A 25,855-nucleotide genomic window follows, 5' to 3' on the forward strand; every position below is an offset into this window, starting at 1 on the left:
TTTTGAGAGAAACCAGCGCTCTCCAGAAACTGTTTAGTACAATTTGAATGACGCCCAAAGGGGTTATTGCAGCCACAATCAAAATAGAGTTTACAGCACTGGCTAGGGGTGACACTTTATTTAATGATTTAAAAAAAAAAAAGAAAAAGAAAAGCCCCCAGCCCCCTGAATCAGAAGCTAATTAAATGCACTCCTATGGCTAACAGTAAGTGTTTCTAAGTCACTCCGACTACTGCAAAATGCAAGAGCTAAACTTGTTGCTAACTAATACCAGACACCATTATACGAGCAGTGTTATTTACTGATTTGGGGTGGTAGGCACTGGTATTCTTGTGTCTGGTATGGCAGCCTCGCCTTGTGACAGATATTATTATTTCACATGGATGTGAAATCAAATATAAGAGTGATTAAATGGTTTGGGTTCTGCCTAAGTTGGATCTTTATTTTTTTTTTTTAAACAGCTTGGTATTTAATTTAAGGGGGTTTAAATGCAATGGAAAATCTGGCCTGCAGCTCCTTTGATTTCCCATGCCTTTTGTTTTGCTGTTGCTCGAGGATGGGGATGGAGGGGATAGGGATGGGCACACAGGGCCAGTCCCAGGGACCTGGGGCTGCAGCAGTGACTGCCACAGTCCCAGCACAGAGCTTCAGGGTTCCCAATAACTTTTTCAAATGCTCTCCCTTCATTCTCCATCTCAGACCCAAATCCAAGCCAGATTTTAAAACAATTGAGCTATAAAACTATTTTCCAGCGGACCATTTCTCCCCTAGCAGCAAACTAATGCTCTATTGTTAATTTTCCTGGGACGTTTTCTGTTTCTTGTTGCTTTCTAAACCACAACAAAATCAACGCAATTTGGACTTTCAGGATTACACATCCACCATCTGCCTGCCCTGCTTGGGACCGCAGCCACCAGCATGGGGACCGCGCTCCCTCACAGCTGACCTCGCTGGAGATGTGCCACCATGGAGCTGCTCTGCTGCAAGTGAAATCAGGAGCAGGCCTGGGGACACCTCATGGAGAAATACTGTCTGCATCTCTTCTGTGGTCTTCAAGCTTGCTCATGATGCCGATCTGCAGAGCGGATGCCCAAGTTTTCTGCCTCTTGCCCACATCATCCAGCAGCCCTGGCGTGGCACACAGGGCAAACGGGGCAGCAGCTTTATTTTCACACGCATGGTTCCTACAGACATCATACAGGCACTACTTTATGCCAGTAAATACAAACAACCTCCTGAGCAGTGCAAATACCCTATAGGTGCGTAACTAAAGCAGAAACGAGGGTCTGATTCTTCTGACGCAAGCCTGGGGTTTGTGCAACCCTGACAGTCCTCCTGGAGACACATCTGACTTACACCAGCGTAAGAAAAAGAACAAAACCAAGCTCATATCTGACAAGTGAAAACAAACACTGATTCAGACACTTTCTGCAGGAAAGGGGTGGGGGAGCTGTTTAATTTTTGTTCCTTCTATCTGGGCCGCTTCTGTGACCTCTGCTACCTCCTAACTTAGCAACACAATATGTTGCAGCTGTGGCACTGCAGCAGCCTGATTTAATTTGTGTGTGTGTGGCTCGAGGGGCTGTTCATCCCTCTAAGGTCTCACAGCATGGCAGTGGCAGTGGTGGGGGGGCTGGTCCTCCCCAAAAAGAGGGGAAAAACCCCTGCTTCGCTTCCCATGCATAGCTTTGGAGAGGAGATGGGAAAAGGATCACCTGCATCAAAATTACTAGAAGGCTGAGATTTGTCCAAGCTGAGAAAAAAAACCCAGAAGAATATAGATATTTATTCAACAACTGTTTTCTGCTTTAAAATAATAAAAATAAAGACAGGAAAATGATGAAAATGCCTTTCTGTCCCTCTCTGAGCGTCTCCATCTCAGACAGGGCCACATGTCCCAGTGCAGTGCCCAGCAGAGCAGCAAGCAGGGTGCTTTCCCAGTTCTCTGGTGGGGCCCTGGCCCTCCCCCAGCACGTAAAGCAGCTGTTTCCATAATACAGCACTTCAGACCGACCCAAGAGCTGTGCCAGGAGTTTAGTTGGTCAGCTCTCTGAATCAGACTGAGGGGTTTGGCTGCTGAGGGCTTTTATGTTTCCTTTCCACAAGCTTGGAATTCAGCTTTGCTCTTGGCATTGTCATTTCTGCCTTTCACACATGGCTCCTGCTGAAAACACCCTCGGACAGCCCTGAATTACACCCACTGCCAAGCCTTTGTGGGATGAAGACTGGTGGCAGCCCTGAGGCCCCAGCAGGACTTCTGCTTTACTCCTATCCCCTCCCAGAACCGATGCCCCTGGCACCTCCTGAGCCCCCAGGCTGCACGAGGACGCTCCATACAGGAGGTGCCAGGAGATTCCAGGGGCCGTGGAAGAGATCAGGCCCCCAAATCTGATTTGAATCCAAAGTGATTTGAGGTCTAAAACCCTGGAAATCCCAAACCACGACTGCTACCCAGAACAGCTCCCTAGAAGCAACGGAATGACCCTGCTTTTCCAACAGTGCTAGCTTTACACTTTCCACTTACTATTTTTTTTTGTGTGTAATAAACTATACATTTATTTATTTTACCATTGTGATATTGAAGCTCCTTCCCACCTGGCACAGCTGAAACTGCTCCACGGCTGTAGAAAACCTCAGCCCCTCCTGTGCCGGCCCTACGAGCACTCGGATCCAGCACTACCTGCCAGCTCATGGGGGCAAGGTGGCTTTCTCCTCACTTTTTGGCTTCCCTCTAGCTTCCCCTCATCAATTCATTTGCCAAGCAGTGTAATTTTACAGCCTGCCTTAAGGAGCCAAGAAATACGTTTGCTGGTGTAAGCTGTGCGTTAGACATCGTGAAAAACATGCAACTTCAGGGTTTTAGGAGCCAGCGACGCAGAACAGCGAAACAACCGCAAAACAGCAAGGAGATGGTTTTGCACCCTCTCTGATTTCACTCCTGGACCCTCGTGCTTGATGCTGGCTGTGGGTGGTGAGCAGAGGGATGGACCCAGGGGGTGATGGGTTGATGGAAGGGTCCTCTACCTGATGGCACCTGGTTTGTGAGCAGGTTGTGAGCCTCCCTTGCCCTGCCTTTCCTCTCCTCATTCAGTACTTCCATCTTCCTTTTCTTAAAACAATGAGCTCCTTAGGGCTCTGTCTTACAGAAACTAGAATGACAGCGTCCAAACCTCACCTGTGGCCTCCAGAAAGTCTAGCACCGTTTCTAAGACCTCTTCTTGGATATAAGAAAGATTTTCTTTATGCTAAGGGCAGTGAGGCAGTGGCACAGGGTGCTCAGAGAGGTGGCAGTGTCCCATCCCTGCACACACCCACAGTCAGGCTGGATGGGGCTCTGAGCACTGATGGAACTGTGGGTGTCCCTGTTAAGAGCAGGAAATTGGACCAGACACCCTTTAAAGTCCCTTCCATCTCAAAGGAGTCTATGATTCTACAGTTCTCCCATCTCTCCACGCTAACAATCACATTTTGGTCGTGATTTGTCATGAACTTTGGGGTGCTTCAAATCTACATGTATATATTGTTGCTCAGGTCCCAACACTGCTACAAAATCAGCCTACTGATATCACAGGACCCTGAACGAAAGAACCATCCGTTGAATTTCACAACTATTTACTGGCAGCTGCTCCAACCTCCTGCAGCATTCCCATGTCCATGACACGCAACAGCCTCTGCTTCCTGCCCACCTTGTACCAACTGCACAGTGAACTTCCAAACATCTGGATTTCCCCAACTCTTCCACTTCCAGCCCATGAAGTGACAACACATTCAACAGTCCCCATGCAGGCACATGCAGTGAAAACAAGTTCCTCTGTGTGAGTTTAGACAGGGTGTCTGAAACCCTGAACCGGGTGCTGGAAGATTGAACCTAATAAGGTTAGGTTTGAACTCCCAACATGAGCATCTCGATGCACAGTCCTGGCTCAAAATGCGTCCGTGCTCTCCACAAACACTGCAATAAAAGGCAGCAAAGAGCTTTCAGAATTTAGTGAACTCTCACAAACTCTGAAGACTGTTGGTTATAATGTGAACAAGAGGCCAATTCCAACTTAGGCACACTTGGAGGTTTCTGAGGCTCAAGCTGGACATCTGCTGCAGACCCAAGCAGGGAGGAGATGAGCTGTAACTCTCTCCTCCAGCTTCATTTCTGGCAGAGACAATTTGCAGCAGTGTTGCTCAGCACATCAAATCTGGCTTACAAAGCTGCTTACAATAAATCCCCAACGATATTGAAAAGTTAAATGTTCATATAGCAGGAGCACAGGGGACAAACTGCTGACAGGGCCTGGACATGCTGCATTGAGTGCTTGGATGATGTTTTCTCTCAGCTTACTTTTGATCCTGGCAAATGTGCTCTGGGCACTGTGATTTGATCCAGAACGTCTCTGAGTACAGATGTCCTGTGAAAGCTGCACCCATCACAAAGCTCTCTCTCTCCAGCCCAATGGTTAGCAACAACAAACGATTTTTCAAATGGGAACTGGCCAGCACTCAACATACTCCTTGATTTTGAGATCAAAAAAGCAGCCAAATGGGAAGATTTCTGGAAATTCAAGTTATGGAGGACTCAGATGGGAAGAAGCAGACCCAAACCACACTCCTACTGACAGCACTGAGTTCCCAGCAGCACCAGTGCAAGTGGAGCAGCAGCAGGACATGCTGAGCCTGCAGTCTCATGGGCATAACTGCACAGCAATCCACTGAGCCTTCTACCTTGCAAAGGTGAACTGGGAAAGAACAATAAGTTCACACTTGCAATTACAACAAAAAAAAAAGAAAAGTCTTTTTAAAAGCACAACTTCTTCTGGGCTCCTGACAAAGCAATATTCTCCGGGCCAGTTGGAATCTGGAAAAATACACTTACTCAACCTAGCCACCATGACTCCAATAACAATTATAAAATGTCCAATAAAACTTGCATGTAATGTCAATTCAAATCTTGAAAAGCAGAATTAAGTGGTATATCAACATTAAACTTTATTGCTTCCTTTGCAGAGCAGAAGTATTGTCAATAAAAGTCATTCTGAATGAAGAAAAGGGCAGTAAATATTAAATAAACAGGTTTTTGTTGAAATGCTATAAATGCACCAGAGCTGCATTTTACACTGGGACCCTTTTTTACCTTTGCAGACTCCACTCGTGATAGAATAAGTCAGTAATTGCAAACTATCAATAAAGCACCAATTAAAGGGCGGTCAGATGCATGCATTTACAGTATGTCATTATGAGCCTCTATTGGATGCAGTTTGCTCTCTCAGATCCCAGTGGCTTCGCCTGAAGTCCTCAGCACACAATCAGCAGTGCTGCTCATTAGGGTCCCGCAGCACAGGACCAGCCCAGCGCTGAGCAGCCAAGGAAGGCACGAGCGAGCAGCTCAGGCTTTGGGAAAGCAAGTTTCACTGGCAGAGATGTGAAGACAAAGCAGCATCGTCACAGTCCATTAAACTACTATTTTTCTATCAAGGCAGAACTGAGCAGAGCAGAGCAGAACAGCTCTGAGGCTGCATAGCTGTGCCAAAGACTGCAAAACTTTGTTTTCCGAGAGGCCACTCACCGTGCTGCACTCTGGTCCTCTCTGAGTCTGTCTGCCTTGAGAAAGAGCCACTGTCATCCTCCCTACACTTCTTCGTGTGCAGAACTATTCCTACTTGCAATTCCTGTTCACTAATCCAATTTCAGCAGCTATCTCCCCCACCCCCCATTCCCTTCCGAAGGAGCAGCTGCCAAAGGATGTGTTGCTCTGCCCGTGGTGCAGAAGCAGCTGCCCTCACCTTGCCCCAAGCCCCCACTACAGCAAAACCTGGTGCCAAGAGCTGTGCCAAGCAATCGAGGTTCCATGCTGTGTGTTTGCTGGTACCCAGCTCAATACTATGAGCTTGGGAAGCAGGGGAGCTGGCGGGCTCCTCTGCGAGTGCACAAATCCCGCAGCTTTTATGTCAGCCCTTTAAAATCTGATCAGCATTTTTGTGGTTTACCAATAGAGTTTATAAGCTGTTCTCCAGTTTAATCATCACACGTATTTACAGGAAGCAGTAACAGCTACAGCATATGAATTTCACGACGCTGGAGTGATACTGAACAAAGGCTGCACTAAATGGGAGCTGTGCTGCTGCACGTCAGCGCCGCTTCGCTTGGGGCTTTCAGTTATCCTGGAGCTCAGAAGGGAGAAATGAGATGAGTCTTTGGAAAGCACGTGCTCAGGAGCTTCTTTCCTCTAACTTTTGCACATTTATTTATTTCATGTGAAAAAAAAAACCAAACAACAACAACCCACAACTGAGACATGAATGCCATTAATTTCTGAAGGATTTTTGCTATGAATCTAAGCTCAGTCAATCTGATGGTTGTAAAAAACAGGACAAAAACCAAATAACTCAAATTCAGAGATACAGAACAGCCCTTAACCATTGAATATGAAACAAACAAACAAACAAAGATGTCCATAAATATCAACTTTCAGAGAAAATGCAAGTGTTCAAGCTCCATCTCTGGAAGCGTTCATGGCCAGGCTGGAAGGGCCCTGGGCAGCCTGACATGGTGGGTGGCAGCCCTGCTTATGGCAGGAGTTGGAACTGGGTGATCCTTGAGGTCCCCTCCAACCTAAGCCATTCTATGATTCATCCTGACCAACCACAGCCTCCTGGCCACTGCAGGATCAGCCCCTGCACACTTGTCCTGAGCCAATGTTTCTCTGCTGTTCACATGAATGGGAAATGAAGCAGAGGCCAGGGAGCACCTCTCCAGCAATACACCCAGGGCAGCCCCACCAGCGCGAGTCACCCCAAAGCCAACTGTGAGAGCTCTGAATCATTCTGACTCACTGGAGCCTGAACTCCTGACCCGGCTCTTGCATCAGTTCCTCTGCTCCAGTTTGGAAACATGGGTACAGCAACCACCTCGCTGCCACCCAGCGTTCCACTGCAGGTGGTGGAGTGGTGACAGGGGTGCAGCTGCAGCTCACATGGAGACCCTGTGGTTTGCTGGGAGGAGACGGGACCTTAGGAAGCAACCGCAGGAACATCTTACCTGGAAAAGGATCTGCAGAACGCCGTGCACCATGCACATCCTTCGTTCCATGAAGATGAAAAAGGGCACCACCAGCTCGATGAAGTGGTTGAAGAGGGTCTCAAACTGATGAAACCAGCCTGGTGAGCGGTGCATGAAGTAGGCAATGGGGTTGGGCACTGGCTGGGTCTGAAAGATGAAAACACAGAGTCAGCCCCAGCCCAAGGGCATCGCTGGGATCCAACAGAACTGTGGAGTCATTTCTTCCCTTCCCTGCGCTTCCTTTCATTTTAGAGGAAATTACTTCATCCAGACCTTTTTCATGCAAAACCCGGGAATTTTTAAGCCAGTACATCTAATAGAAAACAAGAGTTAATCTTCTTCCTTTCTGCTATAACCCAAATCATTTATCTTCAGTTGAACCCCTGTTCCTTTAATACTGCCGTGTGGCACGTAGCTCCACACCAATGGATGTTAAATCATTCTGCAGAAGCACAAGAGATGGGGAGAATAACCGAGCTGATCCAGAAACAGAGAAAAAGATTTTCTTGGGGTCACACAGGAGGTCAAACGGAGACAGGAATGGGAACCAGATTTCAAAACCCTCGGAGATACTCTTTCAAAATGTTTAAATTTGAAATAAATGTGGTGGCAGAGCTGCTTTCCAAAATCATAATTCGGCAGAGGAAAGTCTAATTCCTCTAAACATGCTATATTGGTTTAAGGTATTTACATGCTGGCTGTGTGACAATATTATTCTTCTGAATTTTTTTGATGCAGGGAGATCTTCCATCCAGTACAACAAAGCTGCAAATTTTACAAAGGCAGCAAGCTGTGATATGTTAATAGCAGCAACCCTCAGAAACGCTGCTATCTAAAGCAAAAAGAGAGGAGTTAACAATTTACCTTAGCATGTCTGACAAGCTCAAACTCACTAGGATTGTTTTAAAACTGTCAGAAAAACAGAGAGGATGAAGAGGCAAGTTTTAATTGAAGGAGACACAACACATCTTTAAATTATTTGTAGCTAAATCAAAACTACAAACAAAACAGGGAAAATATTGTACTAGGCATGGCAATCGAGCGTGCTTCCACTGCCAAATCCCACAACTATTGTAATTCCCCATTAGCGAAGCTGGGACTAATAAACGTGTTGCTTTCCATGGGCTGGAGGCTGCTGTAACCCCTTAGGACAGGAGACCGCATCCTTCCTTCCTCGGACAGCGGCAGCGGATGGAGCAGCGGTGGGGTCACGGAGCGCTGCGGGGTCCCGGCCGCTGTGGGGGTGGGGGTCAGAGCCCCCCCAGCCCGGGGGGACGCGGCCCTGCAGCCACCGCAGCCCCGGTTCCGGTTACCCTGTGCCTGCACGATGGCTCTGGGGCTCCCAGAGCTCTGGGGAAACTCACTGAGACACTTCGTACCGTCAGCACGAGCTGCTGTGAAATGCTTTCACCCTTCCAGAAAGGCAGGTTGCTTTCTTGGCTGCTTTCACTTCTTTTTTTTTCTGAAGCGTGATAACCAAAACTGACCTCATTCCTTTATCTTTTTTTCCTAAAGTGCAGTAACCAAAACTGACTTCAGGCAGGCTTCTTTGATTGATTTTTTCTCAAATGTGTTAAGCTAAGCTGACCTTGATAAGATAAGAATCCCACAGGTTGAAATGTTTAGGCCAAGAGGAGCTGCATGAAGGTGGCACTCATGCTCACACAACCCCATCTCCCCATGTGCTGGGGAGGAGAGCCTGGACACTCCTCTGTGCAAGCAGCACTTGCAGCCTGGGACCAAGAAGAATGGGCTGTATTACACATGCAATCACACACGTAGTTACAGATGAGTTAAATCTCAGTGTGATCACACCGAGTTGTTGCACATTTGATCAGGATTTGCTGCTTTATTTCAAAGTGAAGGCCACTGCCAGCTCTTGACCATGCCACTCAGTGTCCCCAGCTGCATGTGCGCCTGCCCCAGCCTGATGCTGACAAATGGACCAGTGGGGCTGCTCCTTTCCCAGGCCAGCCACAGCCCCTCTGCTGCTGTGGTTTGTCACCCCAGGCATCGTCCCCGTTAGGGACAGAAAGAGAAGCCTCTTCTCCAGTGGGGACAAAAAGCAGCATAAAGTGATCACAGAATGGTTTGAGTTGGAAGGGATCTCTAAAGGCCATCTGGTTCCAATCCCCACACTGAGCAGGGACACCCACAGCTCCATCAGCGTTCAGAGTTCAGCCTGACCATGGGTGTGTGCAAGGATGGGGCACCACCACCTCTCTGGGCACCCTGTGCCGCTGCTTCACCACTGGCAGTGTAAACAACTTTCTTCTTGCATCCAATCTCCTCTCCATTAGTTTGAAACCATTTCCCCTTGTCCTATCACAAAAGACCACGCTCAAGAGTCTCTCTTCTTTCTTACAGCTCTCTTTTAGGTACTGCACCATTAGCCAGGAACCTTCCTCCCCACTGCAGCAGCTGCTTCTCTACACCTCCAAGGTGAGCAAAAGATGCGCACAGAGGAGCATCTCGTGTGTCCCAGCACTGAGTAGAACAGCTGCAGGGGGAGGGTGCGGGCAGCAAGCACTGCGTGTGTGTGTTCCTCCCGATGCCTTCCAGATGCTGTGAGCACAGCGTGGGCTTCCCAGGGAGAAAGCCGGCTTTGCTCATTGCTGAGGCTGGAACACAGAGCTGGGAAACTGTGTGAAAGCGAGGGCGATGCTGGGAAAGCTTGCTGCTGGCTGCTGGGGTGCTCGGGGGGACCTGCAAAGCACAAGTGTGCTGAACGCCTCTTGGTGCAATTGTGTCCTCTAACAAGACTGACATAGCCTGGGAGGAGGGAAATGCACTCCATCATCTCTTACCCTGCTCCTTTCACAGAGGATTTTTAGCTTTGCACTTTGGTTCACGGCTGCCCCACGAAGAGCAGCAGTCTAGGAAGCAGCCAGCAACTCTGTGCATGGGGAATGGTGAAATCCTGACACAGAAAAACGCAGCACCAGCTCAGATGCAACTGAACAAACAAGGCCAAGGATGGTGCACGGGGACCTGCTCAGCACAGCCTCCAAGCAGCCACGTTTCTGGGTACTCCTGCACAGCAGAAAGCGTTTTTAAATAAAAAAACGATTAGCAAAAACTGGCTTTATGTGTCAACACAAGGTACAATACAATAAACCTGCCTGCCTCACACCTCTGGCAGCCAGAGAAAAACTGCACTGCAAACGAGTACTGAAACAAGATTGGGGAAAATTAATTCCATAATTCACAGGGCAGATTTGTGACGTGCGACTTCGGCGCGATGTTCGGCAGGGGCTGCTGGCCGTGATAAATGCATGCTGGGTCGCCAGCTATGGCATGTTCTCTGGCTTGTCTCTACCAGGTTTTATGAGGGCTGGTAACAGATTCTAAAAATATGCACAATAAACTGTTTTTTCTCCCTAAGGGGTCTATGGTTTAATTATGTTCTTAGTGAGAACCATTAAAGCGCTAAGTACCTGAAGACTCCTAATTTACTAAACTATACGCTACTAAAACCCAACAGAAGGCTATTATATACCAGAGCAAACGCTCTTCTCTGGGACTGTAAATGCACGTGGGCTCTCCTCTCAGCCTCCCCATTGGCACGGCATTACACAAACTCTGAGAGAGCACTGAGGCTGTGTCGGATGCCCCATCTCAGCTGAGGGAGATCTCCAAGCTGCCCTACACACGTGCATGAAAACATCCTGTCCTTGAACAACACGCTGCCAGGCCAGGGCTGAGCATGGCATACTGTACCATGAGTGGCAAAGTGCCCATGAGAGCATCGAGTTGGAAAGAGCAAAGCCTTCACTCTTGAGACAAGAAATGAGGGCAGAGATGCACCACATCAGCTGAGCTCCTGCTTTCCTTCCCTTCCCAAGCGCTGCAGATGATCTTCTGCAACCTCAGAGGGAGCATCCTAAAGCTCAAGCTCTCTTTCAAAAAACAGTTGCAAGTTACAAAGGAATTAATTTCAAAAAGTTGAACAAAAATCCATTATTCAGTCTGTTTGTATGAAGTGAAATTGGGTTATCTATTGATTTTGACTTCAAATTAAAACAGCTCTAAGGACAGCCTTCCAAACTATCACCCTGGGTGCCTATCATACAAATGTGACTTTGTGAAAACTAAAGCAAGTCATAAATATCCCTATGCACTCTGGACACTATTATTTGTTTGCACTTGAAAAGCACTTACTTAACCAAAACTCTCAACTGTGAGTGCATTTATCTGCAGAAAAATCTTGAAAAAGGGAAGGAAATAGAACAAGAGCAAACATGAATAAGTGGTGAGAGCACACAGCTACTCAGCCAAAAGGAGCAGGATGAGCTTGGTGCAGTCTGAGGAGAGGAAGACTTCACTGCAAGCAGAAGGGTGTGAAGAAGAGTGGTACCCTGGAAAACCAGGTGGAGAGGTATGGGTGGATGTTTTCCTGAAGGTCTGTGAAAGGTAGAGACGAACTGCAAAGCACACTTCTTCACCTTCCCAAAGCACTGAGGCATGAAATCATCTTCTCAGCTTCAAAGGAAAGCTCTCAGTTCTCTTGCACTTTGGACCTAAAAAAAAAGAGAAAGGATTCTCCGTGGCAGGGTGTAATTTGATCGACGTGATCCAACAGGCTGTTTCTCTGCCAGTCTGTTCTGCTTCAGATCTTGACCCTTCCTCCTTACGCATCTGCAGATCAAAGCTCCTCTTTCCAAAACCTGTGCAGAGATGGCTTCCCAGCCCCGTGCAGGAGAGCAGAAGGCAGCGAGCAGGAAGGAGATAAACCGGGTCGCTCCCAGCTGCTGCTATGTGTGGGAAGATGTGTGTCTGTATTGAAGCCTGAACGTCTCTCGTGATGCACGGTAACCAGCGGCTTCTGCAAAATGCCCTTCTTCATCGCGGGGAGCTTACAGAGAGCTGCTGCTTCCCAGCCTGTAAGGCTTTGTGGTGGGCGCACTACACGTGCAGCAAGCTTGATTGATGAACAACGGTGGTTTTGCACAAAGATACACATGTAGGCAAGGGCTTAGGAAGGAAATTGAGCAGCAAACTGCTCGGCTTCGTGTGCAAATCCCAACTGTAACTCGTGCTGTGCGTATTTTATACATGCATGCATGCACACAAGTCTCCCCATGCATGCTCCTAGCACGCTTGCATACACAATACTGATCAGTTAAAAACAGTTCCTTTCAAACTTTCCAATTGCTGCTGTATCACCAATCAAAATAAAATCACAAGAAAAAGCTAAAAGCCGTGTCTCTCTTCAAACACAGACATCCAGTGTCTGGGTGGGTCACCAGGGGTCGGCTCTTCAACAGCACAACATCAAAATAACAAAGTTTTGGTAGATCTGTTAAAAAGAAGAGTTACCTACACGCTCTTACTGGGCAGCGCTTCCCTTGTTCAGTCAATAGTAATATTCAGTTCATAGAAAAACACACTGGAATCTGCCTGCTTCAAGACAGCAGCGCAAGCCAAGAAGATGTGTGTTTGACTCGGTGCCAGCACGACCATAAAATGTTGGCAATTTAGTAGAGACATAGTGCCGCGCCACTCTCCCAAAGGACCTAAATAAACTTCAGATGTAGAACATATATTTTTACTTTTTATATATATAAATCTGCTGTTTCATTTTTAACTCCTTTCCCCAGCCTTCCCTCCGTCTAAGGTTTTTCAAAGCTGAAACAGGTCCCTAGATCTCCCGACCGAGAGAAGCTTCAGCAATGAAAAGTTAAAAGCATGAAAAATCAGAGAAATGATTCACGTCTGGGTGTTGGGTTTCTTGGGGAGCGATGGCTGCACATGCGGCCACAGATGCCGGAGGGGAAAGGGTTTGGGGAGAAAATTCTGCTGTGCAATTTCATGCCTCTGCGTTATAAAACATCCCGAGGAATTTTGTCATGTTCCCAAAGTTATATTTGCAAAGTCACCAGCGTAGGTGAAACCTTCCTGCCACATCTGTGACATTTAGCTACGAAGCCAAGCTTTGCTCATCATGAGTCAGCCCCAACTTACTGCAGATCGGGCAAGGAGCAGGGCTGGCTCACAGGGCTGTATTTTACCGTGGGTACACCTAAAAGCACAGTCTGAATTCCAGCAAGTTGGGTGGGGGCAGAAGGATCTATAGCAGCACTGTTTGCTTTTCCAGACTGCACCCTACCTCCTGGTCAGAGCTATCCCCCAGTAATACAGACCACATTTCCATGCCCCACAGCATACCTGTTTATTGACACTGTTCCTACATAGCATGCCTCCGAGCTGCTTGCTGTATATAGAGTTAATTGTGGATGTATTACAGATTCACCTATTTATTCTGTACATTCTTGGAGGGATCCAGAGCTAAAATTACACAAGGAACTGCCGAACTGTTCAGGCTATTTATTTGTTCAAAATCCCTTTAAAATAATTAGTGGGGCCAGGAACAGACATCTTGGCTCTGGTGGGGCCAGCAGAAGCTGGTGCTACCAACCATGGGTCATCACTGCCTCCCAACTTTGGGGGAAAATCCTGCTTATGGGCAGCACCACATGGGTCATGCTAGGCTTGGGATGGACCAGACTGGAGGGCATGCCTGGAAGAAACAGCAGCTGAGGGCAATTAATGCTTATCAAGAAGCTCCCATCTCATCAGGGCTGGGACAAGGGGCTGCTTTTCTCTAGGCCCCACCTCTCACTGGCAGGGATGCCCACCAGCACCCCATTCTCCCCCAGCTTGGGCACAGAGCTGCCATCAAATGGGGTTTTCCTGGCATCTCCTGCCCCAGGACATCTCTTCCAACCTAAGCCATTTTACGATTCCCAACACAGCCCCAGCAACGCTTTCTGACGGAGCTCGTGTTCCCATGGATCACCAGGCAGGTCACTCACCAATATTTTAAATTGCCATTTAAGAGCATATTGCAAATGTGATCCTTTAATTGGTCACTGTTATGGCTCTCTATTAGAGAAGACAAGTTTTTCCACACAAGGTAAGCCCTTGCGAAAGCACTGAAAATGTTTAAAAACAACCCAGTCCTGATATATTTATTATATATTTATCTATATATAAATAATTTCATGAAAAGGAACGTACTGAGTGGAAACTCCATTTAAAATGTGATCCCAGATGGTGGCAAAGCTCTAAAATTGCAAGGCAACATGTAAAGAAAGATTAACGACCTCAAACAGGCACAAATTTATGAGGTGAAAGCCCCTGTAATCCTAGAGAAAAATGATACCAAACGTTAGACTAGACAGCTAGAAAATACCTCTGCTTAGTTCATGTGGCCTCTGCCATTTTACATTTTCTTTTAATATACCTTACTTTGGGGTTCATTTAGTCTTTCCTCCTGTAGGACTGAGGATTGCTTTGGTGCATGAGCATGCCAATGGATTTACCAGCTCCCATCACATACTCTGTTATTAGCAACTGGTAAATCAGACGGGGGGCAGCAGCTATCCTGTGCCACAGCTTCTCAAACAGGCTATGTCCTGCCATGCAATCAGCAGCCAAAAAGAGAACAGGGAGCCACACGTCAAGCTTTGTCATCACTGTGAGACCCAACACTCCACCATCCAGTAGGGAGGAAGACAGTGCTTAATATTTCCAACACTAAGGTTCACACATTTCCTTATTTTCCTGAGAACAAAATGATTCAAAGGAAAGGATGCCGACACTTCATACTGAGGAGTGGGGTCACTCTAGAGATCAGTATCTTTCATGCCATTAACTCTAGGTGGGACACTGTGGGTCCCACAGCCCATTTCCATGAGATACCTGGCACCTCAAAGATCTCCAGAATCAATGAGGTACCACTAGCATAGACAAACAGCCCAGTGTACTTCAAAGGTGCAAGAGATACAAAGTCCCACAAGGAGACCTTTGAGCTGGATGAGCTTCCCTTGTCCCATGTCACGCTTCCATCACTGGGCAGCGTATCTAGAGAAGACAATTCTGTCCAGTTCCACCCAGACTTGAGTGATGGCTGACAAAGCTTCACTACAATATTCATCTGTGAGATTTTTCAATGAACTACTATTTTCTGACCTTTCAGTAAAGAGTTCCTGGCACTCTCTCTGTCACAAGACAGCCATGGAATGATATCAAAATTAGCATGGTTTCAAAACACTTTGCAAGTGGTGTCCTGAGGCCAAAAGATAGAGCCTCTGAACTGTCAGGGGGTGAGGAAAGCGTTTAAGATTCAATTTGAGTTTAAGTATTAAGATATACATCACAGACTGCCTTAAACATGTGAAGGTGAACCTAATCACAGAAGATGGTCAGAAGAGGAGGAAGAGGAAGAAAACCTGTCTGCCACATGAAAATACAATGACAAGCTTGCATTGAATTGGGACAAAGCACAGCACAGATTTCAGCCTGCTCTCCCTGCAGAAGACTTACAGGCAAATTGTCTTTCAGGTCTCTACACAAATCTGCTATGCCAAGTACAAGTGCAGCAAGGGGATACAGTGCTAAGGGGCACAATCCCCTGCTCTACCACCCTGCCAACACTGGGATACCTGCAGGCATTGGGGCAGTTGCTCAGTTAAGTTTTGTCTTTCTGCCCTCATCAGAAGCTGCCAGATCCTGCACCTCCTGCAGCCAGAAAGCCCAGTGGCCTCCTGCAACTTGCTTTTGGAGGGTTTTCCTGAGATTCCAACCAGGCTATAAAACGAGCTCTTTGCAGCAGCTGTCCCATCAGCTGCAGTCATTGCTGTTGCAGTCCCATCTCTGCCAGCAACGCAGGCTCCAGGCCTGGCTCTCACCTGGCTACAGAGCAGGGACAGCCCCAAAGAAGGATGCACAGCCTCCTGCTAGGACACAAAGAAAGGCAGGATGTGCAGAAGGAACCTTTGAGTGGCTCTGCCATGACATCTGATGGTCTCATGGAGGCTCTGTCTACGGACATCAGCGTTGCGGAGGCTGGAGGCTCCCCAGCCCTCCAAGCCACTGCCTGGGGAGGAAATGCCAGGTTCAACCCTTCTGGAAAGGCAGCTGTTTCTGTGGGTGTCCAGCCTCCAACATGGCCATTTTTCAAGCAGCTCACAGCTATGAGCGATCTGCTTCTCCATATGCGGTGCCCCACACTGCGAACCATTGCCAACCCAGGCAGTGCCCATTTTCCATCCACGCACTGAGACCCACACTGTACACAGAAGTCCATTCTCTCCCTTTGGGGATGTGCTTTAAAGGACAAATCTGAAGCATTAGAGAGGGTGGAAGAACTTTCCTACGCCATGCCTGCTCACGAGACCCAGGCAATGTGGGGTTTAATCCCCCTGCTCACTACCCCAATGCACAGTGCTGCTCCGCTGTGCTGAGGCTGCTTTCATGAAGGCCTTCATTACTTCACCTTTTTCCTTTTTATAAGTCCACTGCTAAAACCAGAGTCGTATCTCCTTCAGTGGGCTTTTTTTGGGTGCATGCTCATAAATATGATGTTCAGCACCAGGCCAAGGAATACACAGGCAAAATCAGAGGGCGGCAAACACCAGCAAAGCCACGGCTCGTGCCTGTGTTTGGATTAGGCAGTTTGGCAGCCCGGACATTTACAGGGTGTTTTTTTTTCTTTCACGCAAGAGAGTTACAACTAGAGACAAACAGTGGGATCTTTCATGAAATGTGTTCACAAAGGGTAAATTGTGCCATTAGGAACTCGCTACCTGGATGGTCATTTGAATTCTCCGAACTGGAACACCACGTTGCTGCACGCCAAATCAAACTGAAGGGGAAGGAGGGGAAACTCAGAGTCACAGGCTGTCTGGTTTAACTTTCCAACTATGAGAGAGGGAGAGCTGAACATCATCTGCCTCAAATAAGTGTGTTTAAAACAGCCCTCTGGTTTGAGCAGTCACTTTTACAAGCGAAACATCCAAGGAGCAAGAGGGGCTGAGGGTTGTGTGAAAGGGGTCCTGGTACTGGTTGTCTCTGTGAGTCACCCGAGCATTGCTGAGAAGACTTCAATTCACGTCACAAAAAGAGGGAGAAAATCACAGAATTGAACTGTTGCATTAAAACAAAACCAAAATCACTAACTCTCAAGAGATTTCAGATAAAAAGTAGACTGGACATCACCTTAGGGACCTGGGCTGAAGATCTAACTCCTCTGTTGTATGGTGGTGACTGGCAATCACCCTGACCAGATGTTTTTGCAAGGCTGGAAAGGGTGATCAGCTCCCATCTTCATGGATGTATACAAAAAGAACTGCCACTTTCTGCACTTAAAATGGTGCTTCCATTACAAAAAAAAGAAACTGGCTCTTCACTGCACTAGAGATGTTCAAAAACGGATGGCTATCGCCAAGGAAATGCATGTTTCGCCTAACAGTCCCATCACAAAATCATTAAATAACCTGGGGCAAGTCTGCTGGGGTGGAATTTCTTGCAATTACATCAGTGAAGTCTGCTCCACTTATTGCATAAGTGAACACCCAAAAGGCAAGCAAGAAACCAGATTAATATATTATCTATCTCTTTAGAATCTAGTCATGAAAGACAAGATGAAAATAAAGGAGGCTGAGACTTCAGAAACCCCAGGTACGGAGCCATGGAGAAGGACACCCAAGTACATCCCTGTGCAGAAAGAAGACACCTCTGCTTCTGCAGACCTCACCCCACTGCTTTAGACATAAAAACAGACATTTCTAATACATCTTCCATACATTTGTCCTACATTCTTCCATCCCATTTTTCAGCAGTAAAGCCTGACAACTCTGCCACACTGCTTTCCAATGCACTGACAGACCTTGCACGGTTACAGTGAAGATTTCAGATATTGTTTTTAACATGCGGTTTATCTTATTTCCATTTTCCTCTAGAAACAGCATTAACATAAACACCAGGATAACTCTGCCCATTTTTGTCCACGGTATTTCAAAAACTTAACTCTTTCTGTGGGGCTGAAGGAGTACAGCTCGTGAATATGCTGTAAACAGGTCAGGGAATAAAAGTAATCCCTTTGCTTCCTGGGGAAAAAAAAAATCTGCCAAAGTCTGTGTCTGGAAAACAGAAAGTGTCACCTTCAGCATTAGCAACTCTTCCCTGTGTTAACAGCAAAACAGGAAAAACAGGTAGCTGTTCCGAGGATGCAGCCAAAAGCTCAGCAAAACCTACCTCTGTTTGAAGATTTCTCCCTAGTAACAAAGGATGTAGGCCGAAAGAATTTAGGACAAACAAAATAATTTACAAGAAAACCCTTTGACACAAGGAGCTGATGTTCAAACTCCTGAAAGATGTGAATGAATCCAGCCGCCAGTTCTGCTCTTTTGGCAATGGACTGCACCTCTGCAGCCATTTAAGTATTGCATCTTCTTCCATGGAAACAACACGTTGGTTGTTTTGTTCAGAAGGTTAAAGTAGTGACTTCTTGCAAAGGCAAGAAATTGATAGAAAACTTCAATTCTGCTAAAGCCAGGAAAGAGGCTGAAACATCTTCGACCATTTGGACAGAAAACTGTGATTGTTCTGCTTGTTAACACACAGCCTGATCAAGGCCTTCCTTGGTTAAAAATAATAACCACACGTGTTTTAGGCACCGTTTAGGAATGGAAAGTTCTACAGCACGTTCTCAACAACTGCAGTGGTTCCCCTTCGGGCGCAGAGTGCAGCACCGCTGCCGGAACAGTCGGACCCTTTAGCCTGGAGCTCCGTGAAGCACTGCCCTTGTGCAATCGCCCCGCTTGTTTTGTAAGTGTGCCTTGTTTCTATGCCTTCCTACAAGAAAAGTAAATAAATTCTGCAGACAAATAAATTCCACCCAATAAATGTGTCGTCCGGCCGTCCCCATGGACGTAATAATGCCCTCACACTTGTCCTGCGTTGGAGGGAGTACAAGTCATGGTTATAAATAAGAACACGGTCCTAGGCCAAGTGCCTCATTTCTCATAAAGCCTTTTACCTCCTTTCCTAACGAGCGCAAACCCAGCACGAGCTCAGGGTCTGTGTGACAGCAGGCCAGCAGCGGCACTGCTCCCTGAAGAGCCATGCCCAGGCATGGAGCAGAGCGAGCTGCCGGCTCAGCGAGGGCCATTTTTAGGCTGCCCTCTCTCCACGCGTCTCCCAGGCTGTCCCTGGCTGTGGCCGGGCCCTGCTGGCTCTGCAGGGCTGGCTCCACATGCTGGCACACACCCCGAGCCCCCGAGGGCGGCACAGGGCTGCACTGAGGCCGAGGGAGCGTTTGTCTGCTGAAGTTAGGCTCTCGCCGGGTATTTAATATTCCCCGTCATGCAGGCCTGTTTCTCCTTGAGTCTGCCTGTCAGTTAAGCCCGGGGATGTTTATTTTAACGGCCACTTGTGGTCAAGGCTGGTGCCAGTTGTACGGCATCGGTTACGCAGATTTAACACTGGGGACTCAGCCCCCGGGTCCCAGAGCACGTCAGGCAGCCAGGGCTGCCCCGTCCTAATGTAAAACAACTGAACTCTTCCAGCAGCCCCGGTTGGGCTTTAACCCTTGCAAGGGAGAGCCCTGCTGCCTCCTCAGCGCTGTCCCAGTTGCAGCCCTAGGATTTTGGGCCCCCCACTGACATCTTGCTGGCAGCAAGAAGTCTCATGGGGGGTGACGATCTCAAAGCTGCAAGGAGGAATGGAAAATGCCTTCAGCTGCTGAAGGATGCAGCTTCTACTGGTGGGAAGGGGGAGGGTTCCATTGCTTTTGTGGGTTATCTTTGCCTCAGAGGCACAGAATGACTGGGAGCAGTGCCCGTGGTGAGCACAGGGTGCTCAGTGCTGTGAAACTGACACATCCCCTGCCCCAGCAAACCAGCGGCACATTCGCCACAATGGCGAATCACAATGGCACAATCGCCATTCCCATCCCAAAGACAGGAGCTGGTTGCTACTGCAGGGCAGCATTCCTAAAACCCAGCCCAACACACACTGCAGCACTGCAGCGCTGGTTCTCCAGTAGCTGAGTGCCTTCTCTGCTTGTGCCTACACACGAGCTGGGAGGATGCTAAAATGTTAAATAAACCGTGGCCTGCAGCAAAATTATGCATCATTTTTGATTGTCTGGACTGTCTCCAAGATGCTAATCAGTCCCAGATTAAGTCATCAACCAAACTGATGAGAAATCACATTCTGTCAGTACAGCTGGACATCATTACTCGGGAGCTGATCTTTCAGCAGAGATGGACGATGGCTTTTTTCCCATTGATCAAACAGCACAAGGGAAGCAAAGGATGGCAGAGAACCTGAGCTGAGTGGCCGTGGTCCCTCCATGCCAGCAGCTCTCTGCTCAATGTGTATTCCCAAAATTTGCCTCTTACCAGCCGGCTGCTGCCCTGTGCTGGCTTGTGCCACCACTTGGGTACGCAACCAGCTCCAAACGAGTGGATCTAAAATTAAGCACGTGTTGCAGCATTTTGCTGAATTACTTACTGCACATGTCAAGAGGCAAATATGGAAGAACATCAGCGCATATGGGTGCTTTAATCTGATGATCACAAATACCATTAATAGCTGCGTGGGACAATAACAAATAGAAACACACTAATGGTGAAGTGCAGTGAAAATCCACCGTGTTTCTCAGTACCACAATGTTCAAATCCCACGTTCGTTTGTTGAGAACTTGTTAATGGACAACTGTAATTTTCATGCACAGTGCAATCCCACTGATTTTGCAGAACAGTGAGATTGGAGTTAAAACCTGCCTAGACAATAATTTAAAACAAGTAGGGCATTCTAGGTATCTACCGATGTGCCATGGAGATACGTGTGAAAGAACCAACTCAAAAAACTAATCTTGAACTTCTTGCTCTGCAAATAATGACATATGAAACAATACGTAATGCTGGGAATTCTGCAAGAAGGAATTCTTTTAATGTATGTTTCAGTACAGATGAAGAGGAAATAAGTTGATCAGAGTGGCTATCAGGGAACTGATTCTTCTTACAGATCTCAGGAATGGATAACGCAGCTCCACGTCTCCAACCAACTCCTTCCCTGCGGTTTTCTCATCTGCGTCAGTGTTTCCATAACCAATGCGCCGAGTGCTTTATTAGAGATATTGGAGGGCTTTGCCCCTCCCAGGCTGTGCCAGTGCCAGCACACATCTGGCAGCCACACGTGCCGAGAACGCAGCCACCCCGCGCCTGTTCCCCCATTTATAACATTTATATGTTCTAAAAGCGGTGATCTTAATAGAAAGACAAAGAGGTGAGAACATAACTTGCCATGTACAGCTGAGAATCTCCCATGTGTTACAGATGTGCCTGGAATGCGTCAGTGAAACCTTCCTCCAGGAACCTCATACATCTAAGGAGTCTGTCCCCACACTGAGCAAAGTGCCTGCTTGGTGCAAAGCACTGTTCCTTTGCTGATGGAGCTTGGGCCTCCCTTGTGCCCTGTGATCAGCCCACTGCCAACGCCTGCATTTTCAGACTGCTGACTTTCTGATGTCTCTATCAGCTTCCGAAAGCAGATACTAAATTTTATAGGAATATGAGCAAAAAAAAGAGAAAGAAAATAAAGCCCTACAAAATAGACCAGCTACACTCTCCCCTAGCAAAGCCTCCTGCCTTCTCCACACGCTTCCACTTAAACACAAGAAGTGCTGCAATATCCCAACAAATTTATTCCATTCTGCCATTCATCTCATAAGTAAAATGGTCAAAAAGCATTTTCCAAAACACCCAAATTCACACAGAGGTGCAAGGAAGGGGAATGATGTATTTGAAGGCGCAGTTTGAGCCCTAGAGGACAATGCCAGAGGGTGGGACAACAGCAGGGCTTCTTTTCAATTTGCTCCTCTGAAAAAGAGATGGATGGAAACCATCCGCCTCAGGGCAGGTGAGCAAGGCTTGCTTCAATCTGCAGAACGGAGCTCAAGCATTAGAGTCACAAGCAGCAAAAAGCTCTGCTGATAAAACAAGAACACAGCTCAGATGCTTCTTAATAACACACTGGGAACGTGGTGGCAAAGCTGCACTGTGTTAAAATTCAACACTAATTTAAAGTCTTGTTCCTTAGTGCAAAAGCTGGAAACACGCCCAAGTGAACGGCGGAGGGAAAAAATAATAACCAGACCAATTGTATATTTCTCCTAGAAATTCCATGTCATAACGTACCTCACAACTTACACTTGCAGGGTCCAATTTCAATAAATCAACACAGCGTGCAGAGTAACAGTAGCACAAGTCTCTCTCTCTTTCCATAATACACCCAGGTAAAATCACCGTGAAGCGAAGAACAAAATGCCCATTCTTTCTGGTGCTTGGCAAGGGGACAAATTACTTTCTGCACCTCTCTGTGTTGAAGGACTAGTTATTAAATACAGTCTGAGCTGCCTTTCCAGCTGTACTTAAATCAAGGACAAAATAAAGCTAACGCGACTGTCCACAAGAAACCCAGAGCAAAAGAGCACAGCAATACAGGCCACCCCCACACGTCCCTGCCTCCCCACTATGTAAATAACCCGGTTAGCAATGCAGAGCAAAGCCCTGCAGCTCCCTTAACAAAGCCACTCACCACTGCCCAGAGCCGTGCCATGTGCCACAGCTTTCCCAATAACACCGCCTACAATTTAGGGATTATTCCCAACATCACAGCATGGCCATGAGAACAGCACTGCCAAGAATGAGCAAACAAGAAGGTGAGAGCGAGCTCCCAGCCATCCCCTTTGGTCACACTCAGTGCGTTTGCAGAAGGGAAAGCAGTGACTGTGTTTGTGCAGCTTTTTTTGCCTGGGACTCAATGATGCTGAATGCTGTGGAAATGGCCAGGAAGCTACAGATCAGAGCAGAAAGCCCCACGCAGACACAGCATAAGCTTGGAGGGAATGAGGCCCAAGAAATGACATGCCCAGCACAATCCATTAACCGAGCCATCAGAACAGCAGAGGGGTCTGTGAGCTGCCTGGCCCTCCCCTCTCCACTGCTGCTCCTTTAATGACATTTCATGCCACTTCTGCTATGCATCCCTCTACATTTCCTTGATAATCCCTCCTCTTGGCGAATGCGGGAGCTGAAACTCAAGCTGGCGCTGTTGCAGGATGGGGCTGTGCAGCCATGTGGCAGCTGCTCCGTGCCCTTCAAGGGGGCAGGTGGCCAAGTCCTCATTTGGGGTCCTGCCAGCTCTGCTCTAGAACAAGGTCAGCAATGCACCAGCACTCACAGCCTGAACTAAACCCCTCCGGGGGCTGAGGAAGTGACTCCATCTGTGGCACATGGAGGGATGCAAGAGCCAGACCCTGCAGCCTGCCCTTTCTTTTTCAGCTCGGTGCCAAAGCTGAGGGCGATGGGAGCAGAAAACAATTTTAATATTTTTTATAAAAGCTTCCAAAACATAAGATTTCCGCTTCTTTTTTTTTTCCCCCTCAAATTTTTTTTCTTTGTCTATTGCTACATGTGCAAAATTCCTTACCTACAAAAATGTGATACAGTACCATCATAACCAGAACGTGCCAGTGGTAATGAGTTCAATGAGTTCAATACCATGTGCTAGCCCTGGAAATCTCCTGGAAGCTGTGGAAGTGGAAGCAGCAAGAGACACTGCGCAGGCAGTCACCCCACACTCTGCAGTGAAATGCAAAGATTTGAGGATCAGACAGCACCATAAAGACCTATCGCATGGAATAAAGCCATAGGCCCATTGGGGTTTTTTTTGTATTTTTTTTTGGGGGGGAGGGGGAGAGGAACAGAAAACAGTGTGCCGTGCAAAGGTAATTTGGATTTTCCATTACATTCCTCAGTATATCTACACATAGGCAAACCTTCCCCGAATAACCGCTCAACTATTTGTTGTTATTAAATTACATCTTTAGCTTGCCACATAAAACACCTCTGAGATTTTGTGCCTTCCATAAAATATTTAAAAAGTAAGCTTCTCGCCCACACAAGCAGCTCAGTGCATTCAAAGTATGCGGCAATGCAAAAAGAAGAGTCCTAACCTACGCATCAGTGATTAGCATGTTTCCAAGTTGATGCAGGAATTAAAATAAAATTTAGATATAAGCTAGGAAATAAAACTCTTTAGATGTTTCAATGGCAAGTACTGCTGAAAGATTTCCGTTCCAGGGAAAGGAAAACAGTGTGAGACTTAGAAGGACAAGGCCAAGAGCTTTGAATGTATCTAAATGTGTCCTTATTCCATGTGATGCAAGACCCCAGCAAGCCACTGACACAGCATGGGCACATCAGTTGTTATAATAATAAAACCCTTCTTCCTTACTGGGGGTGAGGAGGTGTTCAGCAACCTGGGATGCTGCTATCAGGAGAAGGACCACAGCAACTCGTTCAGGAGGAGGCAAACTACATCACTGCAAAGGGAACTCAAAGTCAGTCTGTTTTTAAAATATGCACGGATATTTTAATGTATATTTGCATGAATTCCTCTTCTCAGCACTTTGATTTCAACATCCAGCAAACACTTGGAAAGGCCGCCATTAAAAAGTCAATGTTGCACACTTTGAAGGGAAAAACAACCAGTTTCCAAATTATTTGGAGACTTGGATGAATTAATACATATAGACAAACAAGCCCAGGAGAGGAGCAGGGGTAAGTCAGCGCTCGAAAGACTTATTTCCCAGGCTCCCCAGATAGGTCACAAAGAAGCTAATAAGAAAGTGAAAATTATGCCGGTGTTGTTATTCTGGTTGCATTTAAAGAGCGTTCCGAATTATTAGGGACCTCTTTGTGCAGAGTGTGCCAATAGGTGTCAGCTTGCAGCACGCAGACCGGGAGCCTGTCGCAGGCGTGCGCCTGAGGCCGTGCAGCTGAATGGGGCAATGTTTTCTGCTCGCCCCAACGCCGTGCCCGCCGCGAGCAGCACGCCGTGTTGTTGGAAGGAACCGGATCCCCGCGCCCCTCCTGCGTGGAACGGCTTTAACGAGTGCGGTTCCCGGTGGATATGGAAAAACTAACATGGGCTGCTGCTGCTCGGCGGAAGACGGACGCCTGCAAGAAAAACGCGAGCGGCTGTAAGGAGGTGCTCTGCAGATAGGAGGGTTTGTATCCAGCCCACGGTGAGGACCCGCATGGACCACCTCCTTCAGTGCCCTTCGTGTGATGGCATACAACCGCATCGCTGCTCTGATAAATGGCCCGTTTGCACCACCGCAATGGAAAAAACTACAAAGTTGGGATGGAGTTGAGAAGCATCTTGTAGTTCCTGGCACTTTCTGAATCAACAATTTCATGTTTGCTTCAGTATAGCCACGGCTATTTGCTGCCTTGCTTGTCAGTGTGCCATGCCTAGAGCAGAAAGAAATGGAAATAGAGCAGTCAACAACAAAAAAACATGGCTGTGGGGATGGCTGCCCAGAATTATCTCAAATGAATTCTAAATGCATATTTGCCGTGTGCTGGACTCAACCCAGAGGAGACATTTACTTGACTGTCAAGTGTTGGTGGAAGATGACAATCATTGCATCCCTCAGTGTCACATGAATGGAGCTCCTGAGCTCCCAAGGGAGCCCACAGAACGTCCAGGCTACTGAACATGGGCACCTACCCGGGGGCTTGGCCAGAAAAGGAGGTGTGAAGAAATAGCATTCATCGTCTCAAGGCTGTGTGAATGGCAAGAATAAAAGAACCAGAGCAGACTCATTTTAACCAGCAAGTCTGTTACTGCTCACTGTTCAAAGAGAAGAGGCAGAAGAACTGCCCAGACATGCTGGACCGTGCAGCATTTGCAAGGAGGTGACAGAAACCCAACTGAAAGTGGAGGCAGGCCTTCCTGTGAGGGCGTCCTGAGCCTTCTGCCAGCAGCATTTGGGTGGCCCATTTGCAACAGGAGACATCAGGACGGTTCCCCTCACTAGCACGGAAGCCAGCAGTGTGTGCTGGATGCCAGGAGAGTGCCTGTGGTCCTGGAGGGCTGAGAACAATTTTGCAGGAGGCACCGTGAGAATGTGAAGCACAGCTGGACCCTAAGGGCCTACAGAAAC

The 25,855-nt window shown here is 47.5% G+C and overlaps 1 protein-coding gene across 3 annotated transcripts in view; it reads right to left on the bottom strand.

Annotated features, from left to right (window-relative positions):
* Window positions 1-25,855, bottom strand: part of LMF1 (lipase maturation factor 1) — a 164,130-nt gene that overhangs the window by 47,151 nt on the left and 91,124 nt on the right. For all 3 annotated transcript variants that reach the window (XM_048961400.1, XM_048961401.1, XM_048961402.1), the window contains one exon: window positions 7,027-7,194. In XM_048961400.1, the coding sequence (XP_048817357.1) occupies window positions 7,027-7,194 (168 nt within the window). The remainder of the gene's footprint in view (window positions 1-7,026; window positions 7,195-25,855) is intronic.

This window comes from Lagopus muta, chromosome 15 (assembly GCF_023343835.1).
Source record: "Lagopus muta isolate bLagMut1 chromosome 15, bLagMut1 primary, whole genome shotgun sequence".
Lineage (NCBI taxonomy): Eukaryota > Metazoa > Chordata > Aves > Galliformes > Phasianidae > Lagopus > Lagopus muta.